Raw genomic sequence first — 24435 nt, forward strand, 5'->3', positions numbered from 1 at the left:
ATTTCACTATTTTTTTCCATTAAATTTAGCAGTTGCTTGAATCACTAATATGTTATATTTAACTTCACATTTATTAATCCATCTTTGACTAAATGCATACAAATTTAAAAGCAACCCATCTTCTTTCAAATCACTTTTTCTCTTCGCAAATTCCTTGTGGCAAAAAAATAAAAGCTTGTCGCTTGTGTCTTACCCTTTTACTACGAATGCATTTAATTTTCATATCAGTGTTATTTGCTTACTGATGCAAATGTTTTGCCCAGAGACAGGAAAAGTCATGTGCACCAATGTTGCAAAATATTTCCTGTGTAGAGTGCCACACTGAACGTGCTCGTTTTCCTTGTTCTTTCTTGCAAATGATTGCAAAACTTGGCAACTTGAAGTATGAAACCCCCTCCTTTCACCACACACACACACACACACACACACACACACACACACACACACACACACACACGCACACACACGCACACACACACAAAAAAAAAAAAAAAAAGGTGAACAAGATACAACCTGAGGCTTGTGTCTCCATGGGAGTAAAGCAGAAACAAATATGTTCTTTGCAGCTGTGACTTTCAGAATCATTTGTACTCATTTAAAGCAGTATGTTCCTGTTGCAATTAATAAATATGTTAGTGAAACAAAAAAAAAGCTACTACCTTGATTTTAGTTGTACAAAGTCCATTTTGAGATATCTCATGATTGTAGTTTGTTGTAGAAGGCAGTACTGTAGGATTCTTCGGGCCCGCATCCACAATGGATATGTTTGTAATTGACAACTGCTCCATAGCAGGAGGGGTTAGGTCAGCTGTCTGTGTAAAGTCCATGGAGGCCTCTGGCTCTGGTGTGTCTTTCTTGAGCTGTTTCTCTGAATGATCAGGCAGGTCCATCTCAGAGAGCACCGACAGAGGAGGAACAGAGGAGGAGCTACATGGTGACTCACTAACAGCAACTATTCCACCTTCTGAAATCAAGCTTTGATCTGCACCTTTCTCGCCCCTGTTATCAGCAGGGGGAACAGGCAGAGGCAAGGCAGTAACTCCCTGCGGTCCAACGTCTTGCTGCTGGTTAGACGGGACTGTACTGTTTGAGGCAGAGGAAGCTTCAGTTCTCGACTTCCTGGAGGTCCGAGGGGAGCTAAGCAAGTCTGTGAGGATGGACATCCTCTCGAGTCTTGATGTCATCTTCCCCGGCTCATTGTTTTGCCTCTCTGGTTTTCCCTCTTTGACCTGAGTCTCCTCTTTGGCCTCATCCTGTCCTTCAACCTTATGAGTTGTTAGTTTGTCTGCTGAGGTGCCGCTCTCTTGAGAGTCAGTACTACTGCCATTCCTGTTAGCATTTTTTTGTTTGATTACCATAGCTGGAGAAAGGTCCATGCGTCTCTCAGTTTTTCTTAAGCCAAACTGAAATTGCTCTGGATCAAATGTCCGCTCAAAGCGGTCCTCCCTGATGGCTGGCATAGCAAAAGGTGGGGACTGGAGTTTTTTACGAATATGTTTCTTTCGAGGCAGTGAAAAGGGTATTCCTCCTCCTCTGACACTACTGAGAAAATCATCAACTTCCTCTGGCTCAAGTAAGTCGTCATCACTAGCTGTCTCATCTTCATTTCTTCTGCGTCCCTTTTTCTTTTTGTGACGGTCTTCCACGTCCAACCAGGCGGACGGAGTAAGTTTGGGTGAAACCGGTTTCCCTGGAGGCTTACCCTTGTCAAAATCAAATAGTTGAGTTGTTGCTTTTTTTGAAATTTCGTGTGCCTCGTGTTTCAAACCACGACCTGCAGTGAACCTCTCTGCAGATGATTCAGGTTTTTGAATACTTTCTTCAAAGACCTCATCAGTCTTCAGAGCATCATTTCTAAGTGATACTTGAACTGAACCAATGGGAGATGCTTTCTTTTGGACTGTGTTTGGTATATTTTGAACCACAGCAGTGACGTTTGCATCCTGTTCTTCTTTGGCAACAGTCAGGTTATCTGTATTTCCTAAAACAATTGGTGTCTTCTCCTGAAGGTCTCTTGAAATGGTATCATCAGAAACATTGGAATGTATGTCTGATTTAATCTCAACTTTGCCATCTTTGTCAGTTGAGATACTTTGTTCTTTTTGAGTGTCTGCTTTGTGAATTTCAATATTCTTTGCCTGATCGACTGATGGGTTAATTGATGCAGTTTTTTCTTTAGAATGGTCATGAATCTGAACTCCTTCAGTTCTGGCATTCAGCTCTTGAATTTCAGTCTTTGACTCTGCTGGTATTACTGACTCCAGTTTTTCTTTTAGGTCTGCATTTGTGGCAGATTGTGCTGACTTGTCTTGACCTGGTGTTGTACCACTATTTTGTTCTGTAGTAGTCGAGGGCTTCTGGGTCTGCTCTGTAGCTACTAGCAGTGGTTCCTTGACTTTAGCACCACAGTCGTCTTTAGGATCTTCAGTGCTATGATCCTGGATGTTGTGCTCCATCCCGGTTTCCTTTGAGCCAACTTCAGTTGTTACAGAATTTGAATCTTTGGATTTTTGATCTAGGTTTGGTAAATCTTCACCTTTTTCACTAGTAGTTTTGGATCTTTGGACTTCTGTATTGACAACTTCACTGATGTCTTTCAAAGGTACTGTTTCACTCGACAAACTTTCAGAAGATAAATCCTGAAGTTCTGTTTTTAATTTCCTATCATTATAAGAGAGTGGATTGTCAGGATGTTGGGTTGCATCCATGCCATAGTTTTGTTTTTTCTTCTCTTGAACTTCCTTTTTTAATGTCTCTGACGCAGACCCTGTTAACTTTTCTTGATCTGATGTTGTTAAGCTTTCATTTGAGTCACCAGAGATAGTGGACCTTGTGTCTTTCTTGACTTCAAGTTTGCTGGTGACATTTTCATTAACTGATTCGTTTACTAAACTGTCATTTGATTGGTCCTTACTTGTAGTCTTGTCTTTAGATTCTTTAGCACTTTGACCCATGGTGGTTGTAGGTTTAACCTCTTGGATTTGAGTTTCTTTTGTCTCTTCTGAAGCTTTGTCTTCCAGTATTTCTGGTCTTAACTTGACGTTTATGTCAAAGTATTTAGATTCTTGATGTGATATTTTGATTTCTTGCATCACACCAGTGTTTGACTTCTGAACATCTGCTGTTTCATTCACCAAATCTCCAACTGCAGTGGTACTGCAAACAGAGTGAGCATCTTGGGTGCCATTACTATCCTGAACTTCAGCATCTATATCTGGTTGTTTTACTGATTTGTTACTCGAACGTTCAGATCCCCCCAATTCATCTTCATCTTGTTTTAATTCGTCTGCGCCTTCATCTGTAGCACTTATTGGCCTGAACTCTTGGAGGCCTCCAGGGTCATTTCTTATATTAGCAGTTTCTAACTCATTCACCAAACATTCTGTCAGGGTATCTTTTGTTGCAGAGTCATCTCTATCTCCTTCAGAGCCTGGTATTGGTATGTGTTCAGTATGGTTTCCTGTTGTGACCTCATTTGTCAGACTTTGCAACGATGAAACCCTGATTTCGGATTTTATAAATTCAGATTCTGTTGACTTCCCTTTGTGGTCACCAACAGTTATTGGCTTCTGGACCTGTTTGTTGCTAACTTCGCTGGAACGATCTGGAGCGGCTGTCTCATTTACAATAGTCTGCATTGAGGAACTTTTTTCAGACTTTAGTTGTTCAGATTCTGAAGATATTCCATCCTGGCCACCAACAGTTAACACTTCCTGGACCCGTTGGTTGGTATCTTTACTAATATGTCCTGGAGTTTCTGTCTCATTTGACAAGCTTTGCAATGATGAATCAGTAATTTCAGATTTCAGATGTTCAGATTCTGAAGATACTCCATCATGATTACCAGTCGCTATCACTTGACCTTGTTGGTTGTTAGTCGATTTTTCAAGAACAGTTTTGGTTGTCTGAACCTTTTGTTTTGCATCCTCACTGTTAGCTCTTACAATTTCATTCCCAAAGCTCTCTGAGATTTCAACTTCAGGTTTTACATTGTTTTCTTCAACGTGAGTGCTCGCTAATGATAGTTTTACAGCTTGAGTCTCCTTTGTCTTTTCTTCTTCAGTTTTTGCAACCTTTTGTCCATTATCTGATATATGATTTTCATTTCTTCCTTGTTTTGTTATATTTCCACCTTCTTCTCCAGTTTTAGAATTAGTTAATGTCTGAGCATTTTGTTCTGTTGTTTTATTCATAGTTTGGTTTTTAAATACGATCTCCTCTTTTTCTTTGGCGCCGTCTTCAGATTCAGTCTCCAGCATTTTGCTGTCAGTCGTTGATATTCCAGGACTTGGTTTTTCTTCTACAACATCATAATTTTTGCCTATTAGATTTCTGGAGTCATCTTTCATCTTTTTACTTTTAGTTATTAGCTCCTTGGCTTCCTTTTCATTTTTCCCCAGTGGTTCAATATTTTGAGGCTTTGGTCTCTCTATATTCATAGAGTCACTTTGTGAAGTTTCTTGTAAGTTCTGCTGTTTTGTGTCAATCATACTTGCTGCAGTTTCAACTATTGCGCTCTCTGCTTCCTCGCTCTTGGTTCTCTTTCCTTTCAGGACATGTCTAACTACTGCCTGTTGGTTCTTTGTAGCCTTAGGCTGCAAGCTTTTCTCTTCTGTTGAGAGATGGCCTGCTTTCCCTGAACTCATAATTCTTCTCCCTGCAAAGTCCACAGGTCTTTCTTTGAGCTTCTCTTTGCAACTGTTTTGTGACTCAGAGCTTTCTGCTGCAGTGTGATTAAGCATTTCATCTGGCCTCGAGTCTTTTTCCTTGCTTCCAGATTCGTCTAAAAGAGCCTCTTTGTTTAACTGATTTTCAACATTCTTGGGCAATTGGCAAACAGCTACAGTCTCTGTTTCTGCATCCAAAGCCTCAGCTGGTTTCCAGCCAACCTCCTCCTTATTTTTCTCCCCTACATCAAAACCTTTTGCTGCTTCCACAGTTAATGTTTGGGATACTCTGTTATTTATAGCTTTAGTTGGATCCTCCAAATAGTCCGGTGAGCTCACAACATCTGATCCTACAGCAAGACTCTGTGAGTCTGAGACAAGTTCAGCAGGAATATTCTTTCTTGTTTCTGATGTAGACATAACTCCCTCCTGACCAGTTTCTGTTGATGGGCCATAATGAATGCCTACATCCAGCTCAGGTTTGGCTGACTTGTTGGTTACATCCTTAGGGGCTGGTTTAATGTCAAAGACCTGAACTGCAGAGTTTTTCTCTTTGGCAAATTTTAATTTAGTCTTGCTTTGCAGCTCCTCTGACACATCTTTGGCTTTAACTGTGGTGGATGTTTTAAATGATGATAATGGTTTTTGCCTATGTCTGTTGTCTTTTTGATTTTCTGGTTTTGGTTCTTTGGCTTCCAGCTTTCTTTCCTCAGTTTCTACATTATTACCACCAGCAACCCGTGACTTAGCTGACATTTCTTTGTCTACAATGATTACTGGGTGTGCGTCCATCTGTGTTTCGCCTGTAATTTTTGAAGTCCTGATTTCCTCAGATTGAACCGATACAATCTCTCCACCTTTAACATCTCCTTCCAGTGTAGTTTGAGGGGTTTTAGTTTGTTTTTCTGCCATTTTAATGTGTTCCTCTGCAGACTTACAGTCACTGTCCTTAGTATCTGTTGTGACAGTCTCTTTATCATTCACAATTGAGTCCTTAACTGTGTTGAGATTTGAATCCTCATATTTTGATGAGAGTTGTTGGATTTTGGGCTTTAATTTGTTGGCAATTTTCTGATTTCTTGTGGGAAGCTTGCTCCCGGATGATGAAGTCTCAGTTAGCTCCTTTGCAGGAAATTTCCCATGCTGTCTCATGTTTTCGTTTGGCTTGGTGAGCCTTGCGAACACGTTTTTCTCTTGCTTAGTGGGAGAAGAAGAAAGACCTGCTGTGTCATTCTCTTCATGACTCATGCTTCTTTTAGAGAGGGGTTTGGAAGGTTTCAGTGGTGGCATACTTCCTGTTCCTGAAAAACACAAACACAAATGTTATTCAAGGGAACTGAGGTGAAAAAAATCAGGAAAGTATTCTATTGCAATGGCATGCGTCAGGTTGCAGTACTTCCTTGGTGTGGATATGTGATTGAGTTTTAATTATTTATGCAGTGAGACATGCTGAACATGCAAGTTTGCTATCACAGTTTTGTAATGTAGACAGAAGTTATTGTATCTATTGAGATTGAATATGGTGCAAAAGCTAAAAGCCATCCACAAAAAAACTATAAAATAAAATAAGATTTAAATTACTTTTTTTAAATAACTTAAAAAAGAGTTTTTAACAACTTGCAATTAACAAATAAATAAATGCGGTGAAATTAGAAGATTCAGAAAATAAATTATATGGTTTAATTTTTATTTTATTTTTTTTAAACGGCCTTAACGTTGACCCTTGTTAATATAAACAAATCAATACAGTGTTCACTAAAAACAGATAAAAATCACTTCACTATAGTGTAGGGAGTTCAACAGCTTTAAGAACTACCTTCTCAAATAAACATAAAGTTACCTGACAAACCATTTTCAACAGCCTCAAAGTTGACCCAGACTGACTAAGAATAAAAAGCTCAGCCGATAGACCATGACTGGACTCTTACCTTTCTTTGGACTTCCAGGCTGCGGCATCAGTGTTTCATTTTCAGGTTTCTCATCAATGGGAGTTACTTCTTGCTCTTCTGGTGTCTGTTTCTGGACTGCTTCACCTTTGTCTGAGTTAGTCTGACCAGGCAACACTTTTTTAAAGCTGTGGCTGCTTGTCGGTGTGATACTGATATTTGTTTTTCTTGTTGGAGATGAAACTGGCAACTTACTTTTTGATGCCAGGAAGGAACTACTCTGTTGTTGGTTCTGCTGCAGAGCGTCCTTGTCAGGATGGCTCACCTTTTTACCGGTTCTTTGCTCAAGCTCCATTCCACTGACAAAGTCTACATACTCCTCATCTGACTTTTCCTTGTTCAGCTTTGTCCCTGTTCTATACACAGATTTTGTAGGTGAAATATTTCCTGACGTGGCTCTCACATTTTTGGTTTCCTCAAAGCTGGGTTTTCTGACTGATTTGGTTGGAGACTTGACAGGTTCTTTAGGTCTAGTTTGCTTTGGAAGTTTGGAAACGACTGCTAACCCAAAGACATCAGGTTCAGATATTTTATCAGATGCTTCTGGAGATTTCGCATCAGTTTCTGATGTTGAAACTTTCTGAGTTTTAGGCTTTGTGTGACTAACACCACTTTGATCTTTTAACACTGGAAGTGCAGAAACACGTTTCTCAGTGCTACGCTCCTTAAGTGAAGGATGATCACTGGAACCTTCTGTTTTTGTGCCTGCTGTGGTCTTTCTTGGGACAGTCTTGATCTTAAGTCCACCAACAGATGAAGAGGTCTTTGTTCCACTTCCTGTGGAAGCATGCAAGTTGTCTACTGCTCCTTTAATTCCTTGCTTAGCAGCAGCTATGTGACTACTTTGGGCTTTTACTCCAATGTCTTCATCTTGTAACTTAGGTTTGCTCATGTCTGAAGCTGCAATAGTAACTCCGGAAGCAGGGGTCTCAGTTTCTTCTGTAATTATGGATTCAGTAGTATATTTAGTGTTGAACAGTGAGGGCTCATCTGTTGTTGTTCTTGGTGCTTCGGTTTTGTTATCTTTGATTTCAGTTTCATTGCCTTGTTGGAAGTTTGTCAATCTGTCAAAGAAGTAAAGAGAAACAGGCTTGTTTTATAGCATATCTGTGAAACAATTATAGAAAGCACAGAGTTTACCCAGATAGCACATGATGTTAAATCAACGTTGAAAAATAGTTAGAATCGTTGATTTTTGGTTGAAGTCGACAAATGACGGTGGATCAACCATCAAACAACCATCCAATCAAACCGTTGAAACTGTGACATTGAATCAATGTTGTTTGGTGGTTGAAATCTGATGTCTGAAATGCCGAAGTCTGATTAATGGTTGATTTTTGGTTGAAGACGACAAATGATGGTGGATCAACCATCAAACAACCATCCACCTCTAGCCAAGTAACCAGTGTTGAAACTGTGTCATTGAATCAATGTTGTTTTGTCGTTGAAATCTAATGACTGAAATGCTGATGTCTGATCAACATCTGATCAATATTGAATCAATGTCAGCTGTATTGCCGCACCCCTTCCCCTCCTCTCCTCCTCATCAGCGCTCTGGGTCAGAGTATTTTATTACTGAGCGGGGGTTATCACATTTAAATTAAGCACTGTAGAGGATAGTGGTTGGTGATTCCTTTCTGTGCATTTTTTTACTTGTTCATAATAATTCTCACTGATTGTGTGTGTGTGATATATTGACACAAAAACATCTATAACTTACTAAAAGGAGTGGAGTGGTCCACCCCCACCGTTTACATGAGTGGGATGTCCCAAACACACAGCCACTTCGCTGTTGGCTTGTTGGAAAATATGTTAATTCAATGTTGAATTATCATCACAAAGGTTGCATGTTTGGTTGAGGTCGACAACTGATGGTGGATCAACTATAAAACAACCATTCAATTCTAGCCAATTAACTAATGTTGAAACTGTGACATTGAATCAATGTTTTGTGGTTGACATCAAATAAATGAAATGCCAACGTCGAATCCAGTGTGTTTCACCACTGGTCCTCCAGCCCCTACAAGTTTTAGGCATTTCCCTACTTCAACACACATGATATTAATTGACGTCTGATTAACGGGGTTTTGCTGAACTGAAAAAACGCAGGTCAGTTTGATTGATGTCAAGGTTTGGGGAAGAACTACCCAGATAGCACACAATGTTAATTCAATGTTGAATTATGATCACAAAGGCTGCATGTATGGTTCAGGTCAACGACAGAAGCTGGATCAACCATCAAACAACCATTCAATTCTAGCCAATTAACGTTCATTGATTGAAATGCCACATTGAATCCAGTGTTTTTCAGCACCGGTCCACCAGGCACACTGCCCTGCAAGTTTTAGGCATTTCCCTAATTCAGCACACATGATTTTAATTAACATTTGATTAACAAGGTTTTGCTGAACTGAAAACATGCAGGTCAGTTTGCCTTGAGGATAAGGTTTGGGGAAAAACTAGTAATCAAAGTGTTCAATCAATGTAAGGTATTTTTTGCACCCCTCACCACCGCCTGCCATTCAAACGCCCAACCCCCTTCCCTCCACCTGCCAAAAACACACACACACCTCTTTCCCCCCACCTGGGCCCATCTACCCCTCAATTGGGTGAAACTTTAATTTTAAGTGAGGGTTTTTCATTTTTCACATTTTATTTTTTAAAAGATTGTTTTGGCTAGTGGCCTTTATTTGATAGTTAATTGACAGGAAGGTGGGTAATGAGAGAGGGGGGGTAATGCAGCAAGGGTTGCCAAGGTCAGGAATTGAGCCTGCGACAGCTGTGTTGAGGACTGAGGCCTTGACTGTGGTTTGTGCTTAACCCCTGCGCCACCACAGCACAACCCCTTTTAGGTGAGGGTTAATCACGTTTTAACTTAAGCACTATGTGTTGACAACACTGAGTTGTGATTCCGTTCTGTACCCAGATTCACTAGCGGAACAAGTCAGCGTTGGGCCAGGGGGCGAGGCTAATTACCGGACCCCTAACGAATCACCAGGCCCCTGACGTTTATCGCCTGCGCTACCAGAAACTGTTGAGCGAGGGGCGGGGAGGTTGGTCTGCGTTTTTTGTTTGATCTTTACCCAGGAAACACATCGGCTAAACCGTGAGTGAAACGGTCACTGGGACTGACTAGTATATATTCCATTGAGGGAAAGTAACTTTAACATTAAATAGACCTTTCTCAACAGGCGGTAGACTTTCTCAGTCTATAATCAGACATTTAAGCGACTTGAAACCGCACCCCCAGCCCCACCCCCCCATAGCTCTGCACCTGCCCAGATTGCACATGATGGCAATTCAACATTGAATCAACATCTTTTGCCAACAAGCCAACAGCGAAGTGGCTGTGTGTTTGGGACATCCCACTCATGTAAATGGTGGGGGTGGACTGCTCCACTCCTTGTAGTAAGTTGTAGATGTTTTTGTGTCAATATATCACACACAAATGGTCAGTAGGACTTTGTTATGAAAAAGAAAGAAAATGTACAGAAATGAATCTTCACCCACTATCCTTTACAGAGGTTAATTTAGAATGTAATACCCCCCACTCACTAATAAAATGCTCTGACCCAGAGCTCTGATGAGGAGGAGAGGAGGGGAAGGGGTGTGGCAAAACAGCTGACATTGATTCAACATTGATTCAACATTGATCAGTCGTTGATCAGACATTAGCATTTCATTCATGAGATTTCAACCACAAAACAACATTGATTCAATGACACAGTTTCAACATTGGTTACTTGGCTAGAGGTGGATGGTTGTTTGGTTGATCAACCGTCAGTTGTTGACCTCAACCAAAAATCAACCCTTCTGACTATAATTCAATGTTGATTTACCGTTGTGTGCAATCTGGGCAGTTTGTTGCAGCCCTCATCACCTCCTCATCTCCCCCTACTCCCTCCCAAACCTCCCCCACCCAGCCGCTCCTCCCAACCTTCTCCTCTTTACCCCCTCTCTAAGTATGAAATCCTGTGAGATTTTGTGGGATTTGAGTTTTTAAAATAGGGTGGGGCCTATTGTTTGGTCTGGGAGAGCATGTGGTGGACAAGAAAGTGTAAGGCTGGCTGGTCCAGGTGGGCTTTAAATTGTTGTGATAGTAATCACTTGTTTTTAACTTTTTATTATGATATGCTTAGGGATGTGCTTAAATGAGCCTCTGTATCAGAACAGCTAAGTTGGATGATTACATGACCGTCTGCAGCCATCAAGAAGTGCAGAAGGTTGTTAATCATCCACAGATTCAATCCAGGTGAGGCAGAAGGGAAACACTTAACATGTAAGGCAGGTGAAACACTGAACTAAACCTGCTAATGACTGATTCAGTCTGTTGATCCTTGGATTGGTTACTGGTTAAATTGAACTGGACTATTGTTACTTGTGTGGGATCTTTATTAGTATATAGACACTTTTTAAGGAATTTAATCAACTTATTTGGAAATATTTGTAGTTGATGGAAGATTGAACCAGCTATTTGATGGAAGTTTATTCTGTAAAAATTATAATTTTTCCAATTACACTATAAATCACCTTTTGCTCTATTTATTTGTCTCTGTTGTGTTAAATAAACCCTGATCCTCCCTGAGTTTTATTGTTAGGTTTTCTGATAAACAGCCCTTTATTTTAAATATTGATTTAATATCAATATCGTAAATCCTACACTATACTGCAGCTTAATGGGTAAATGTAGTTGTATATGTAAACATTAAGATAAATATTAATGAGAGATTAAGATATTAATTTAACAGTGAGTGTACATGGGGAACTATATGGTTTGTATTTGTTCTCAGACCTGTAACCAGTACACTGTTTAATCTTTCATTGTGTTTCAGAACTTTTCAAATGTTTATCATCTTTCTAACCGGCACCTTCCTCACTTTTATTTTTTTCAGCTGTTGCTCTGCAGTTTCACCGAAAGCTGACTCTTGAGGACTGCAGCGAAACTGTCAAGAAGTGGCTTCATTATGCGCCAGAATGAGAGGAAGACATCGCAAGGAATCAAAGTGACGCCAACCAGAGTCAAACTGGGGTTACCACAACTTGTACTGTTTCCCTACTTCATACAGTACAAAGCTTAACTTCATGGACTCTGTTCTTCTGTGGACAACAGACTGTTGTTTTGACAGTCAAAAAGGAATCAAATATGTTTAAAGATCTGTCCCTCTTTTCTTAAATAAAATGTTAAATCAAACCCATGTTGTCATTTTTAAACTTTTGTACACAGTTTACCCATCATCTGCCAATAATATAGTGTGTTTAACACCAGTGAAGAAACTTTTAGTGGCATCTTATGATGTAGACCTATCAGACCTAAAATGTACATAAATCCTTAGCTTTCATTCAATATAAAAACAACCCAAATCTGCATGTACATCCACAGTCAAATGAGTGTTGAATCAACATTGATTCAATGTAGAATCAACACAAATCTGCATGCAGATCCATGTTCAGATGATGGTTGAATGAACGTTGATTCCTAACTGATTCAATGTAGAATCAACACAAATATGCATGCAGATCCACGTTCAGATGATGGTTGAATCAACATTGATTCCTAACTGATTCAATGTAGAATCAACACAAATATGCATGCAGATCCACGTTCTGATGATGGTTGAATCACCATTGATTCCTAACTGATTCAATGTAGAATCAACACAAATATGCATGCAGATCCACGTTCAGATGATGGTTGAATGAACGTTGATTCCTAACTGATTCAATGTAGAATCAACACAGATATGCATACAGATCCATAGTCAAATGAGTGTTGAATCAACATTGATTCAATGTAGAATCAACACAAATATGCATGCAGATCCATAGTCAAATGAGTGTTGAATCAACACAAATATGCATGCAGATCCACGTTCTGATGATGGTTGAATCACCATTGATTCCTAACTTATTCAATGTAGAATCAACACAAATATGCATGCAGATCCACGTTCAGATGATGGTTGAATCAACATTGATTCCTAACTGATTCAATGTAGAATCAACACAAATATGCATGCAGATCCACGTTCTGATGATGGTTGAATCACCATTGATTCCTAACTGATTCGATGTAGAATCAACACAAATATGCATGCAGATCCACGTTCTGATGATGGTTGAATCACCATTGATTCCTAACTGATTCAATGTAGAATCAACACAAATATGCATACAGATCCATAGTCAAATGAGTGTTGAATCAACATTGATTCAATGTAGAATCAACACAAATATGCATGCAGATCCACGTTCAGATGATGGTTGAATGAACGTTGATTCCTAACTGATTCAATGTAGAATCAACACAGATATGCATACAGATCCATAGTCAAATGAGTGTTGAATCAACATTGATTCAATGTAGAATCAACACAAATATGCATGCAGATCCACGTTCTGATGATGGTTGAATCAACATTGATTCCTAACTGATTCAATGTAGAATCAACACAAATATGCATGCAGATCCACGTTCAGATGATGGTTGAATCAACATTGATTCCTAACTGATTCAATGTAGAATCAACACAAATATGCATGCAGATCCACGTTCTGATGATGGTTGAATCAACATTGATTCCTAACTGATTCAATGTAGAATCAACACAAATATGCATGCAGATCCACGTTCAGATAATGGTTGAATCAACGTGGATTCCTAACTGATTCAATGTAATATCAACACAAATAGGCATATAAGTTGACATTCAGATGATGGTTGAATCAACATTGATATAATGTCAGTAATGGTTGAAACCCTAACGTTGATTCAACATACAAGTCACCGACCACTTTCGATGTTGTTTCAATGTCAGCGTTCAACGTTGATTCAATGTTTCTGGCTGACGTTGATTCAGTGTTGTTTCAATGATTCTGTGCTATCTGGGTATTATAGTAAATATGAAATGTTTAAACGTGGAACAGTATATAGTCTCTTTAAAAGGCGTATTTTTGACAAATTTAATTACATCTATCAGTCAGGAAAGAGTTAAAGAGTCATTTCTAAGACTTTGGTACTCAGTGAACCACAGTGAGATTTATTATCCACAAATAAAGGAAACAGCGGGGAACCTCTCCAGGAGTGGCTGGCACACCAAAATTACTTCAAGAAAGCAACAATGACTCATTCAGAAAGTCACAAAAGAACCAAGAACAACATCGATACCCCTGCAGACCTCACTTGCTTTAGTTAAAGTGAGCATTCAAGATTCAACATTAAGTAAGAGATTGGGCAGAAATTGCATGTCATTTTCCATGGTTAAAAAAAACTACATTATTAAGTAAGCAGTGACAGATTTTGCATTTGTCAAAAAGAATCAAGACTGAAATTAACATGAAATTAATGGCACAATTAGACTATCAACAGTCTGACATGGTAGTTGTAGTGTACCGCGTCCTAGAGGATTGAGTTGGTTTATACTGGCCCATGGGAGCTAAAATGACAAAAATCTATAAAAGAAACTGGTGTCTGTTTAGCAGCTTTGGTGTTTATCTCCATGTTTATTCCATAATGCCATCAAGAACGATAACATGACTATCACCATAGAGTATTTTAAAAATCACATCTCAAAAGATAAGAAATGATCAGATTTCTTTCATAAACTCAGATTATCTATGTAAAACTGTAGCAAAAAAGAATCTGATAATATTTGCCTTAAAATACCCCAGTGATAATAATCATGTCCTCTATTTCAGCAGTTTTAGGCTAAATACCTTTTGTACTTGAAGAAAACAGTGATGTTTCTCACAATTTGTAAAACACACTGCTCGCATAATGTCCAAACATAAGAGATCTATGTTTTATGTTTTCAACTAGTCTTGTTCACGCATCACCAACTTCAGTCTGGATGGCACATTGTTTTAAAAAAGGTAAATAAATAATCTTGGTTATAATCTCTAAAACAGCTGATTTTTTTTTTTTTAGTTATAAAATTGCTTAGATGGCAATGAGCCAAAGACGCATCCAGAAAGGTAGACATTTTCCAACAATCCTTGAGAAAAGTAACATTAATTCACAATTAATTAACAATTTGAATTGTTCATTAAGTCCCTAATACATTCACTTTAGCTAAATTTTTAGCTTTTCAGCACTACAGAGTACATACCGTATGTGACTGATATTATCTACTGTAAATTAATATTTCAGTGCCTCTCAACCAGCTCAGCTTATTGTTTTGCTTGGCTACAAAGGAACATGGGAACTTGGATATCAGGTTGCGTGCAGCCTTTATTCTCTTCTGCTTTTTCAGTGATCAAAGGGGAAAATGACACCATAACACAGAAAAAATAAAACTCACCCCTTTAGCTCTGCTCTCCTGGATGTATCAGTAGTTAAATCTACGTCGTTGTCCTCCAAACTCGCCTCCGGCTCAATAATTACTTTCTGGGCAAAAACCTTGGTTGACGGCAGACTCGCGGTCTTGCGAGTCGAGCGGATTTCTCCCAGTGACTCAGGTTCTGGGATCGTGCTGGTGTTGGGCTCTCCCGGCTCCTGCGGGAATGTTTGAAACTCCTCTGAAGTTGCTGCCGTGGTGATGTCGGACTCTGGCAAGCTGCCACCGGATAGCAAACTCTCCGAAGGGGCGGGTGGGGTTTCCTTCTGTGTTACCACCTCATCCTCAGGTATTACTCTGACCGGTATGGCCAGCACAGGAGGTGAGTCCACCCTAAAGCCCTCCCCCTCCTGTGTCATTACATCCGCCTCTCCCTCCTCCTCCTCCGTCTCATCTCCCAGGTATGTTTCCACCCAGATGGCTTTATGGAGCAGGACGGGAGAATCCCTTTCAGCTGTTTGCTCTCTCTCAGGCACAGGGCTCTGTGTCGCATCTGGAGTTTTCTCAGACAAACTGCTGGAAGGTATCCTGACTTCGGATCTTCCCCTCTGTGCATCTGGGTCATTTTTTTCTTGCTGACTGCTGGTGCTTTGTGATACGGATGACTGAGAGCTTAAAGTTATTCCTTTTAACACAGTGCTGTGGCCTTTCTCTCCAACTTTCACCACGGTTTTCTTTGATGCCAAACATATGGAGGTTAAGTTGGGAGACTTTGGGGTGTCCAGCGTCAAGGAAAGTGGGGATTTGACTGACATCGGTGTGGTAGGGGTCACAACGTTCTCCTCACTGGAGTTCTGGATGTTGTTGTCCAAATTAACATGCAATCTCTTGCTAACTTCTTCCACCACTGATTCTGCAAAGCCTAAATCTGTGTCTGAGTTTGGACAGGCAGCAGATGGAAGCTCTGCACTGGTGGGCGTCACATTCCCAGAATTCTTCTGAGCTCCAGCACCGCTGACCGTGGACACACGCACCTCCCTCACGCTGCTCCTGCCGCTGCTGCCGCTGTCTGCGAACGGGAAGTCTGTCCCATCCACAATCAGAGAGGCCACACTGGGGCTGGAGCTTTGACTGAGGGAGTCGTCGAGCTCAGTTCCAGGGGATGCATCATGTGAACCCGTTCGAGGCTTTAACCCATCTTCTTCGTGGGATACAGGGAAACGGGGAGACACAGGAGAAGTTGGTGTGCTCGAATTTGTGGAGGTGTTTGACTGTTGCTGGCTGCTGCTGCTCTTTCTTCTCTGGAAAAAGCTGGTGAACCGACCAAAGACGCCCTTCCTTTCCCCCTGAGAAGAAGAAGAAGAAGAAAAGACGATGTAAAAATAAGGAAGACGTTTGGGTTTGATCTCACCAAAAATGAAAAGAAAAGAAATATGAAAGACATGCACCAGAACGCACATTAAGTCTGAAGCTGAACCGGAAGAATGTCTGCAATTTAATTTGCTTTAGCTGCTACTTCAAGGTGCTCGTCTCTCTTTAAATGTATCGGAGCTAGAAATCTTTCGTGTTTTGCAATTATTTAAGCTGATAAGTGCAAGTTTTAAATAACATAAACAATACTTAATAAATGTCAGAATTCGTTATATGTAAACTAGACCAAATGTCAAAAATCTTTGCCTGATTCTCAAAACAAATCTCGTAATATTTATTAATTTATTTTTTTTACTTTTGTTAAACTTTATGTAGAATGCAAAAGAGAATAAACTGACATCGCAAAGCCTTGTAATTTAGATGTAGAAATAACATATGTAACATGAATAATTGCTAGGTGTGCTCATGCCTCATGAGCACATACATTTATATTAATAATGTGTAGACACCTTCTCTAAATTTATTTATATTTCTTTTTGTTTCAGGCTGGGATGACAATTTCCTGTAACATGTATAGTAAATTAGTTTTTAGTTAACATGCAAATTTGATTTAACACTACTATGACAAACTCTAAATAATAATGTCTATCATTCCCTCAAGTTACTTGTGCTATTTTTTTCCTGTGTAGGTTCCATGAAAGCAGAAATAACCATCAGAATCTTTAAAAAAATATAAATATATTCGTTGTCGTGTGTAGCTTAGTGCTAAAAGTGTACTATTATTGGGTGTTCCAATTAAGCTCTATAGAAAATTAAACAGTTTCTTGACTAGTAAGTTGCTTTTTTTTCTTTAAGTAGGATTTACCAACAATCTCAAACATTCAATATATGGACAAAAAAGACTGCAGTACCTCTTCAAATATTGTTTTTTTTTTATATTATTATCACATTCAGTGTCATAAATAATGACAGAATCACAGAATGTGATAAACTTTTTATCACATTCTGTCATCCGTATTTCAAATGAGTATGACACTTTTAAAGGACACATCACCAATTTATTGAAAAAAAAAAGATAACAATTGGCCAAAATTTTGAATCTCATTAATATTTCATGTTAAATACTGACAAGTCAGATTTGTGTCAGATTTAACAAAAAAAAAAAAAACAAATTAATACCTTATGACTCAGACAAGCACCCTTTTCTCAGTCAGTTCTTCTGACTATATATATATTTCCTGCTTTCACACGAAACTTTGTAACCTTGTGATATTAAATCCTAGGAAATTAGTGTTTGTATATCTGAAGGAAGTGAATTGTTTGTGAGTACTGAAAAGATTTGTATTTCTATTTTTTTCTCCGTCTTTCAACATACGGTACATCGTAAGACTTGAATTTAAAGGCAACACAATACAGTTTCTGAATGGTCGTCTTAAAGTGTCCTGCCCAATCCATCACTTGCAGCTTCAGTCACACACAGGGCAAATACGATTTACTTCAAAAGCTACAAAAAATAAAGTAGAATCACAGCAACATATCTACTCAACAGCAGATTAAAATATTATGTGAAAGCACAAACATAAATTGTTTCAACATGTATTTGCCCCACGTTTGTGGCTATAGAAGGGCTGAAAGGCTGCAGACATAGTAAGATAGTAAAATATTGATCTGAATGAATAACCAACTGATGAAAACGCCTTTCAGGCAAAGATCAAGGGTCACTTTTTATTACTAAATACTAGCCATAAGCAAAAAATGAAGTAAAAATACTTAGATCCAAAAAGGCAGCCACATGTAGCATTAATTTTAGCTGCAATCAACACCTTTTAAATCTCACCCTGACTACACAATCCTCTCAAGGCAGGAGATATATGTTCCTTGTGCACCTGTTTCCACCATATGTTTTTCTTTCAGTGAACTTTCCATTAATGTCCTTAGAAACAGCATTCTGTGAACAACCAGCTCTTTTACAATTGACCTTTGGAGGCTTACCCTCAATGCGGAGTTAAAGACAGATTTCTGAACAGCTGTTAAGCCATCAGTCTTCCCCATGACTGAGTAGATTATAGAAAAATATTTCTGCATTTTAAAAATAGATTATTAGTCTCATGTAATATTCAAATTTACAGAGAAACAAAATTTGGGGTTTTCATTAGCAGAAAACAATATTCATCAAGGCTTGCAAGGTTGCTTTGTGTGTAATAAATCTATATGATTTACAAGCAATAATTTTTGGATCTATCTCTAAAAATGAACTGATTTCAAGATCTGACTCATGGAGCTTTCACAATAACCTTTTAAAATTCTGACAGAATTCACAGAAAAGCTAAATCAATCCATAATATTGACAGCGCATCTAAACAACATGACTCAAAGAAACAACAGCTTACATTGCAAAATCTGCTATAGTAATGTCAAAGCAAATAAAACATGTTCAGACGAAAAACATGGACCACAAAGAGAGAACAGCAGAAACCAGCGCCCAAAACAACAGCCCAGTTCCTGATTTTGATATTTGCTATATGCAGTAGACAGGACAGATATGTTTTCTAATTTCCTACCTGTATTTGTCCTGATTTCCAGTTGAGAACTTGAAAAGAGTTAGTCTTCTTAGAAGAAAAATAGAATAGAAAAGGTAAAATAGCTCTGTCTTCTACTCTGAGCTAAGCGATCAGCTCACAAGTAAAGGGAAACTATGGGGCATTCACATTCCCACAGATAACAGCAGACATGTTTATTGCTACTGAGGGCAAACGCTCCCTTTTATTATTCTAAAGCTGCATAAAAGTCGATCATCTGTTATCTACTGCTCTGATTATAGAGGACAAATCAGTATTGATCAGCAGAGTCGTAACGCCTATCTATGAATTATACAGTTAAAAAGCTAACCACCAGAATTAAGCCAAACTGCTCAGGGACAAATGGGAATATATTCAGCAGACTTTGAAAGTGGTTTATTGAAACAAACTAACCACGGACGTCAAAAGTATATATTTCCACTGGGCAAACACGAATTTGTCCGGCTTATTAAAAGAGATGAGACACTCCGATCTCATCTCATTTTACCTCCAAGATGTGATCAAATCTGTTCTACTTTACCTCCAGATTGCCCCAAGTGATTCACAAATCCACCGCGTGGAAGTTGAACGAAAACAGCCTGAGTGAAATATCCAGTGAGCCTTTAGGTCTTTCAATCATTACCAGTAGTCTCTAAATGAACAGCTGCCTCTGTGTTGTATTAGCCCTTCTCCGGCTACCATTCACCTTTTATTTGCCCAAAGCAGAAAGAAATGTTAGGTAGGTGGAGATTGTGTGCCACATCTGTGTGCGTTATACTCCACTTCCTTATCTGTCAGCCAGAGCTCTGCTTCGTGTTCCGATGTCAGAGTGTAATAACACAGGATTAAACACCATGAAAAGCAATACTTTCATCCAAAACACCTGTAAAGTTAAAGGAAGATTTTTTTTATGTATACATTTCTAAAATTCAGGATTTTGTTCTCTTCCACATAACAGGAGTTCTTGTCAAGCACTCCCATTGACACAAATAGAACAGAGGACTGGTTTGACTGGTTTAATATTATTTAAAAAAAACACGCCCAGGCATATTCAGATCCCATACAGTTATTTGTACCAAACCTTAAAGGGTATCAAGTCATTAAATGTGACAGCAAAAGCAAAATGTGTGACTACATTTTTATGATGGCTTTCTGCCACCAAAAAAGGAAGACAGACTGAAACTAGCCTAGAGGAACAAGTGACGGTCTAAAAGTGGCACAGTTCACTAAATCAACAAATCCTTCCATGGTTACATAAATTTGTCAGTAATTGCGTTGTGTAAGTTTCAAATACATTGATAGTCATACAAAATGTATAGTTAACTATATTGACATTAAAAATATATATATATTTTGTTTTCAACAGGCATATCATTAGATCACTTGTTAAATATTTTCATGGTTGCCTACTCCATAGTGCCATAATGTACCATACAAATCATTAAATAAAGAGTTATAACATATTGAAAAAAAATCTTTTCACTTTTCTTCATTCAAAAGTATGATCTACCAAAATACTCTGTGCATAACACAGACGTAATGATAGCAGCATAAGTCTAAATAAAAGACATTTTAAGGCTGGAATAATATTGATTGGTTAAAGTTGTAGGGAGGTGAAAAGAGCTGCAAATAAATGCTATGTCCAAATTCAGTCGATAAAACCTCCACTGTGGTTCTACTTTGTGTTCTGTAGCAGGTTTCAATAAAAACCACACCCACCATTTGGTTAATTATCGCCTCCCTCTGCGTAAATACATTGTCACAGATTTATTTCTTCAGAGACAAATCTGCCTTTTATCTTTTGTATTCTGCTACCTGCCTTGTTGTTGCTTCTTTTCTCTGGTCAAAGACGGCAAGTTAATTATATTTTCCACCGGTATCAGGTCTATCTACTTTTGAATCTGCAGACATAACTTTTCTCTTCTCTGCAAACCGGAAGCCTGCAGCTTCCGGTTTGCAAATTACTAAAGCAAGTTACTAAATTACTAAATTACTAAAGCAAGAATTGTAATGATGCCTTTTGTTTTCTTTGTAACCCATCTTTATTGTTTGCCCTTCTTTAAAATTGATTCAGAGACAATATTCATTACAGTGCAACAAAATACCAAAACAATATTACTGACAATGATCTTGTAAATTATGTAACACCATGCCTGCAACTATCAGAACATGTTAGTCGTGTTGGAAAGTTAAAAGCACCATGTCATGTTTTCAGGATCTGAACATCAGGGGGTGTTAGATTGAGTGGAGAGATGATCAAACTCAGCTAATTTTGTTTCCTTGACTGATTCCTGACTTCCCGTTTCTACTGTAAAATATCCATCCATTGTACATCTATTGTCTATATCTGCTTCTCATTGCAGGGCTGTGGGGATGCTGGCGCCTATCTGCCGCAGTCATTGTGTGAAAAGGAAAAGTACACTCTGGATAGATAGCCAGCTGATCGCGGGGTAGCACAGAAACACACAGGACAAACAACCATGAATGCACACACTCGCATCTAAGGGCAATTAGAAAGACCAATTAGCCTAACAGTCATGTTTTTTGGAGTGCTGAAGGGAGCTGGAGCACCAATGCACAGGGAGAACATGCAAACTGTATGCAGAAAAACCCCAGGCTCAGATATGAACTGAAGATATTCTTGCTGCAAGACAACAGCACTGCCAACTTTGGCACCATGCAGCCTATTTTTAAATATAGTTTAATTAAAGTAATGGTTCACTGTTTGGCTGGACGGACGGACGGACGGACGATGGACAGATAGATAAAGAAACAAATAGTCATGATGGACATTAGATATTCAGAAAGCGTCATTGAATTTAATTTTACAGATGTTTATACATATTTCATGATTTCCACATTCTTCATTACTGAGAATATATATTCTTCATTTTGTTGATTGTCTCCAAGCCCAGATTATGATTGAATTTCTGTTAGAACATGTGGATTTACCGACTAACTGACCAAATAATCAGGAGACTTTTGTTTTCAATTTCCTCACACATTCCTTTTCATGCCTTCTTTGTTGATGAAACAAAATTGTAATTTCTCCCATCAGCAGAGGGTTGCTGAAATGTGCCAGCTACTGTCTAGAAGTAAAGCACCTCAGGAAAAACGGCTCCTCCTGCTAATTTACTGACTAAGCATCATTAGGGCGGTATATTGCAGAAGTAAGCCACTTAAGCCTCAAATAGATATGCATTTTATAATACTTAAACATTGTATTTACATAGGCTGAGCCACTCTGAATTGAATGTGTATCTTGCGTGTGAGGAGCCAAATTTTTCTATTATTTGTTGAACACAATTTTAATGTGGTTTTGAAAGTCTAACAAGCCTTTCTTATTGTTCTCACAAGCTTACAAAGCACGCCTTAGTTTGAGGTGCCTAGGCTCCCTTTTATATAATTTAAACACACACAAAAGCATAAATTTGCTGTCCAAGTGACCTCAACACCCTGAAAAGCCACCTTATTTTTGCAAATATCTGCAGGCACCAAATACAAATAATAATTAAAAAAAAACCTATTGCAATCAAAATTTCTCAAAAACAAATTTCTAGTTCCCAGCTCATTGTGACAAAATCCACTTTTGCACAAGTCACTCAGACATTAAGCTTTCTGAGTAAACTTTAAAAGTAGTAAAAACCCACCTTGAGTTTGGAGGGAGACATGGGGCTGGACGGAGCGTTCATATCCAAGTTGTACAGAGAGGAGAAGTCAGAATGAGGGTCACACTCGGATCCCGGCCCAATATCTGTGGAAACGCTCATCTGGTCGTAGCTCCTGGTGGAGTAAAGCAGGAAGCAGGCAGAGAAGGAGAGGGGGGCGGGGAACCAAGAAACAAGGATGTTATGTCACTGGCTTTTGTTTCCCCTCTCATTGTACAGAGTTAAGTTTATGTTTTCATCATGACTTTTGGGATAGCTCTGATGTGCAAAATGTGCTTCTTGCATCATTTAATGCAAAAGGTGACGTTTATTCAGCTCCACAAGCGGCATGACCGTGGCCTGTCCCCAGAAACTAACAATCCGTAAAAACAACACCTCCAGCTCAGTGTGTTCAGGCGCTGACAGCTCTAATTGTTGTGTTTTCCTAACGCCACGGTGTAAAGTTGACAACAAACACAAAACTGAGGCAGAAAATGGACACCGTTCACTCTGCTGCTGAGCAATTAGAGCCTTGCTGAGGATTGTGGTACGGGTGTGGGGTATTAGGAGGTGCTTCTGTTTCTGAGGAGTGGTTTTCTCCGCAGCTCAACTTTTTTTGCTCCGCAAATCATAACGAGGCTGAAAGCCTAGCAGTCATACCAGCTTATTTCAGCATTGCAAGGGAGGATTTAGCGTACTTTATCTGGCAGCAGAAGAAGCGTAACACGCAGAGGCTCAACTGGGATCAGATTTTTCTGACAATGTCTACATCACAGCTGATATTTAAGACACTGCTGCACACATTAAATTATATGAAGGTACTTCATCAGAGCAACGTGCTGCATTGTAGTAGCAGGTTTACTTCATACACAGTACCACAGTACATGCATCTTTGCAATACCGTGTTTCTCCACAAGGTGGCAGAGAATCACAGCTTTTGAGAGAGAACCCTGGCAGACACTCAACAGCAGTAATCTGTTGAACGCAGACCTAAAACATATCCAATACACTGCTAAAGTACTAATAAATCTTTGTAGTTGCTCAACCTAAATACAGACCGTGTAAAATAAAGTTTAAGAGAGCAAGACTAGGAAAGTTGTAGAGAACTCGCAGACATGTGGCTTGCATGCCACGCCTTACTTGTTACCATCATTTTTTTTATGTTCTCCCTACTGACACAGATTTCCTGGACAAGATGTACGTACTGATATGAACATGTATCAGCATTTTTATTTATGAATTCACATGACTGTGCAGATGTTTTTTTTTTTTTTTTTGTTTTGTTTTGTTTTGTTTCTGGCAGAAAAAGGGGAACAAAATAAAAGATTTAAAACTTAGCTGCAAAAAGAATTCAAGTATTTCCCCCAGATGCATAGAGGTTTGTGGCTGTAAAGTGATAAAATTTAAAGTATAAATACTTTTGCAAGGTGTTGTTGGCCTTCTGTTGTGTTTTCAAGAGTTGCTTCCTTTAGGTGTCTTCTTTTTGTGTGTGGCCTATTCCAGAAGCAGCAAATGTAATAGAGAGAAGCTGCTAATCACACAATTACCTCATATGATTCTTACTAATAAAACTTTAGTTCATGAATGATCCAGACCTCACCAACATTTTTAAATGTTACTGATGCCAAAATACTTCGGGAAAGGATCAAGCTGTGCAGCTCCTGTCTCTTCCTGAAGCTTTTCTTAGAACTAAGACATTAGGTAAGAAGGTGTGGTGTTTTAAACATACAAGAAGACGGAGGGGGAAAAAAACACCAACAGGCACAAAATATTGATTTATATTTTTTTCCACTCTGATTTCACATCAGTCACAGACAGACCTGGTTATTCCAAGTCGTTTTAAAATACAGTTTCCACTAATCAGGTGTTATATTGAATGAGGGTCTTTAAAATAATCACCTGTTACTTTATTTTCAGTTTTTTTTATGTCTGATAGTCATATAGCTTTTGTTGTATGCCTGTTGTCTGTTTTC

At 38.9% G+C, this 24435-nt stretch overlaps 1 protein-coding gene across 1 annotated transcript in view; it reads right to left on the reverse strand.

The window, feature by feature from the left end:
• The window catches only part of crybg1a (crystallin beta-gamma domain containing 1a), a 46812-nt gene that overhangs the window by 10321 nt on the left and 12056 nt on the right, over positions 1-24435 (reverse strand). The window contains exons 2-5 of the mRNA XM_015005772.2: positions 22466-22598; positions 14911-16232; positions 6596-7677; positions 660-5968 (exon numbers count right to left, since the gene is read on the reverse strand). Coding sequence (XP_014861258.2) covers positions 660-5968; positions 6596-7677; positions 14911-16232; positions 22466-22598 — 7846 coding nt within the window. The remainder of the gene's footprint in view (positions 1-659; positions 5969-6595; positions 7678-14910; positions 16233-22465; positions 22599-24435) is intronic.

The sequence above is a fragment of the Poecilia mexicana genome, unplaced genomic scaffold (genome assembly GCF_051168715.1).
Source record: "Poecilia mexicana isolate PSO_F unplaced genomic scaffold, ASM5116871v1 scaffold_22, whole genome shotgun sequence".
NCBI lineage: Eukaryota > Metazoa > Chordata > Actinopteri > Cyprinodontiformes > Poeciliidae > Poecilia > Poecilia mexicana.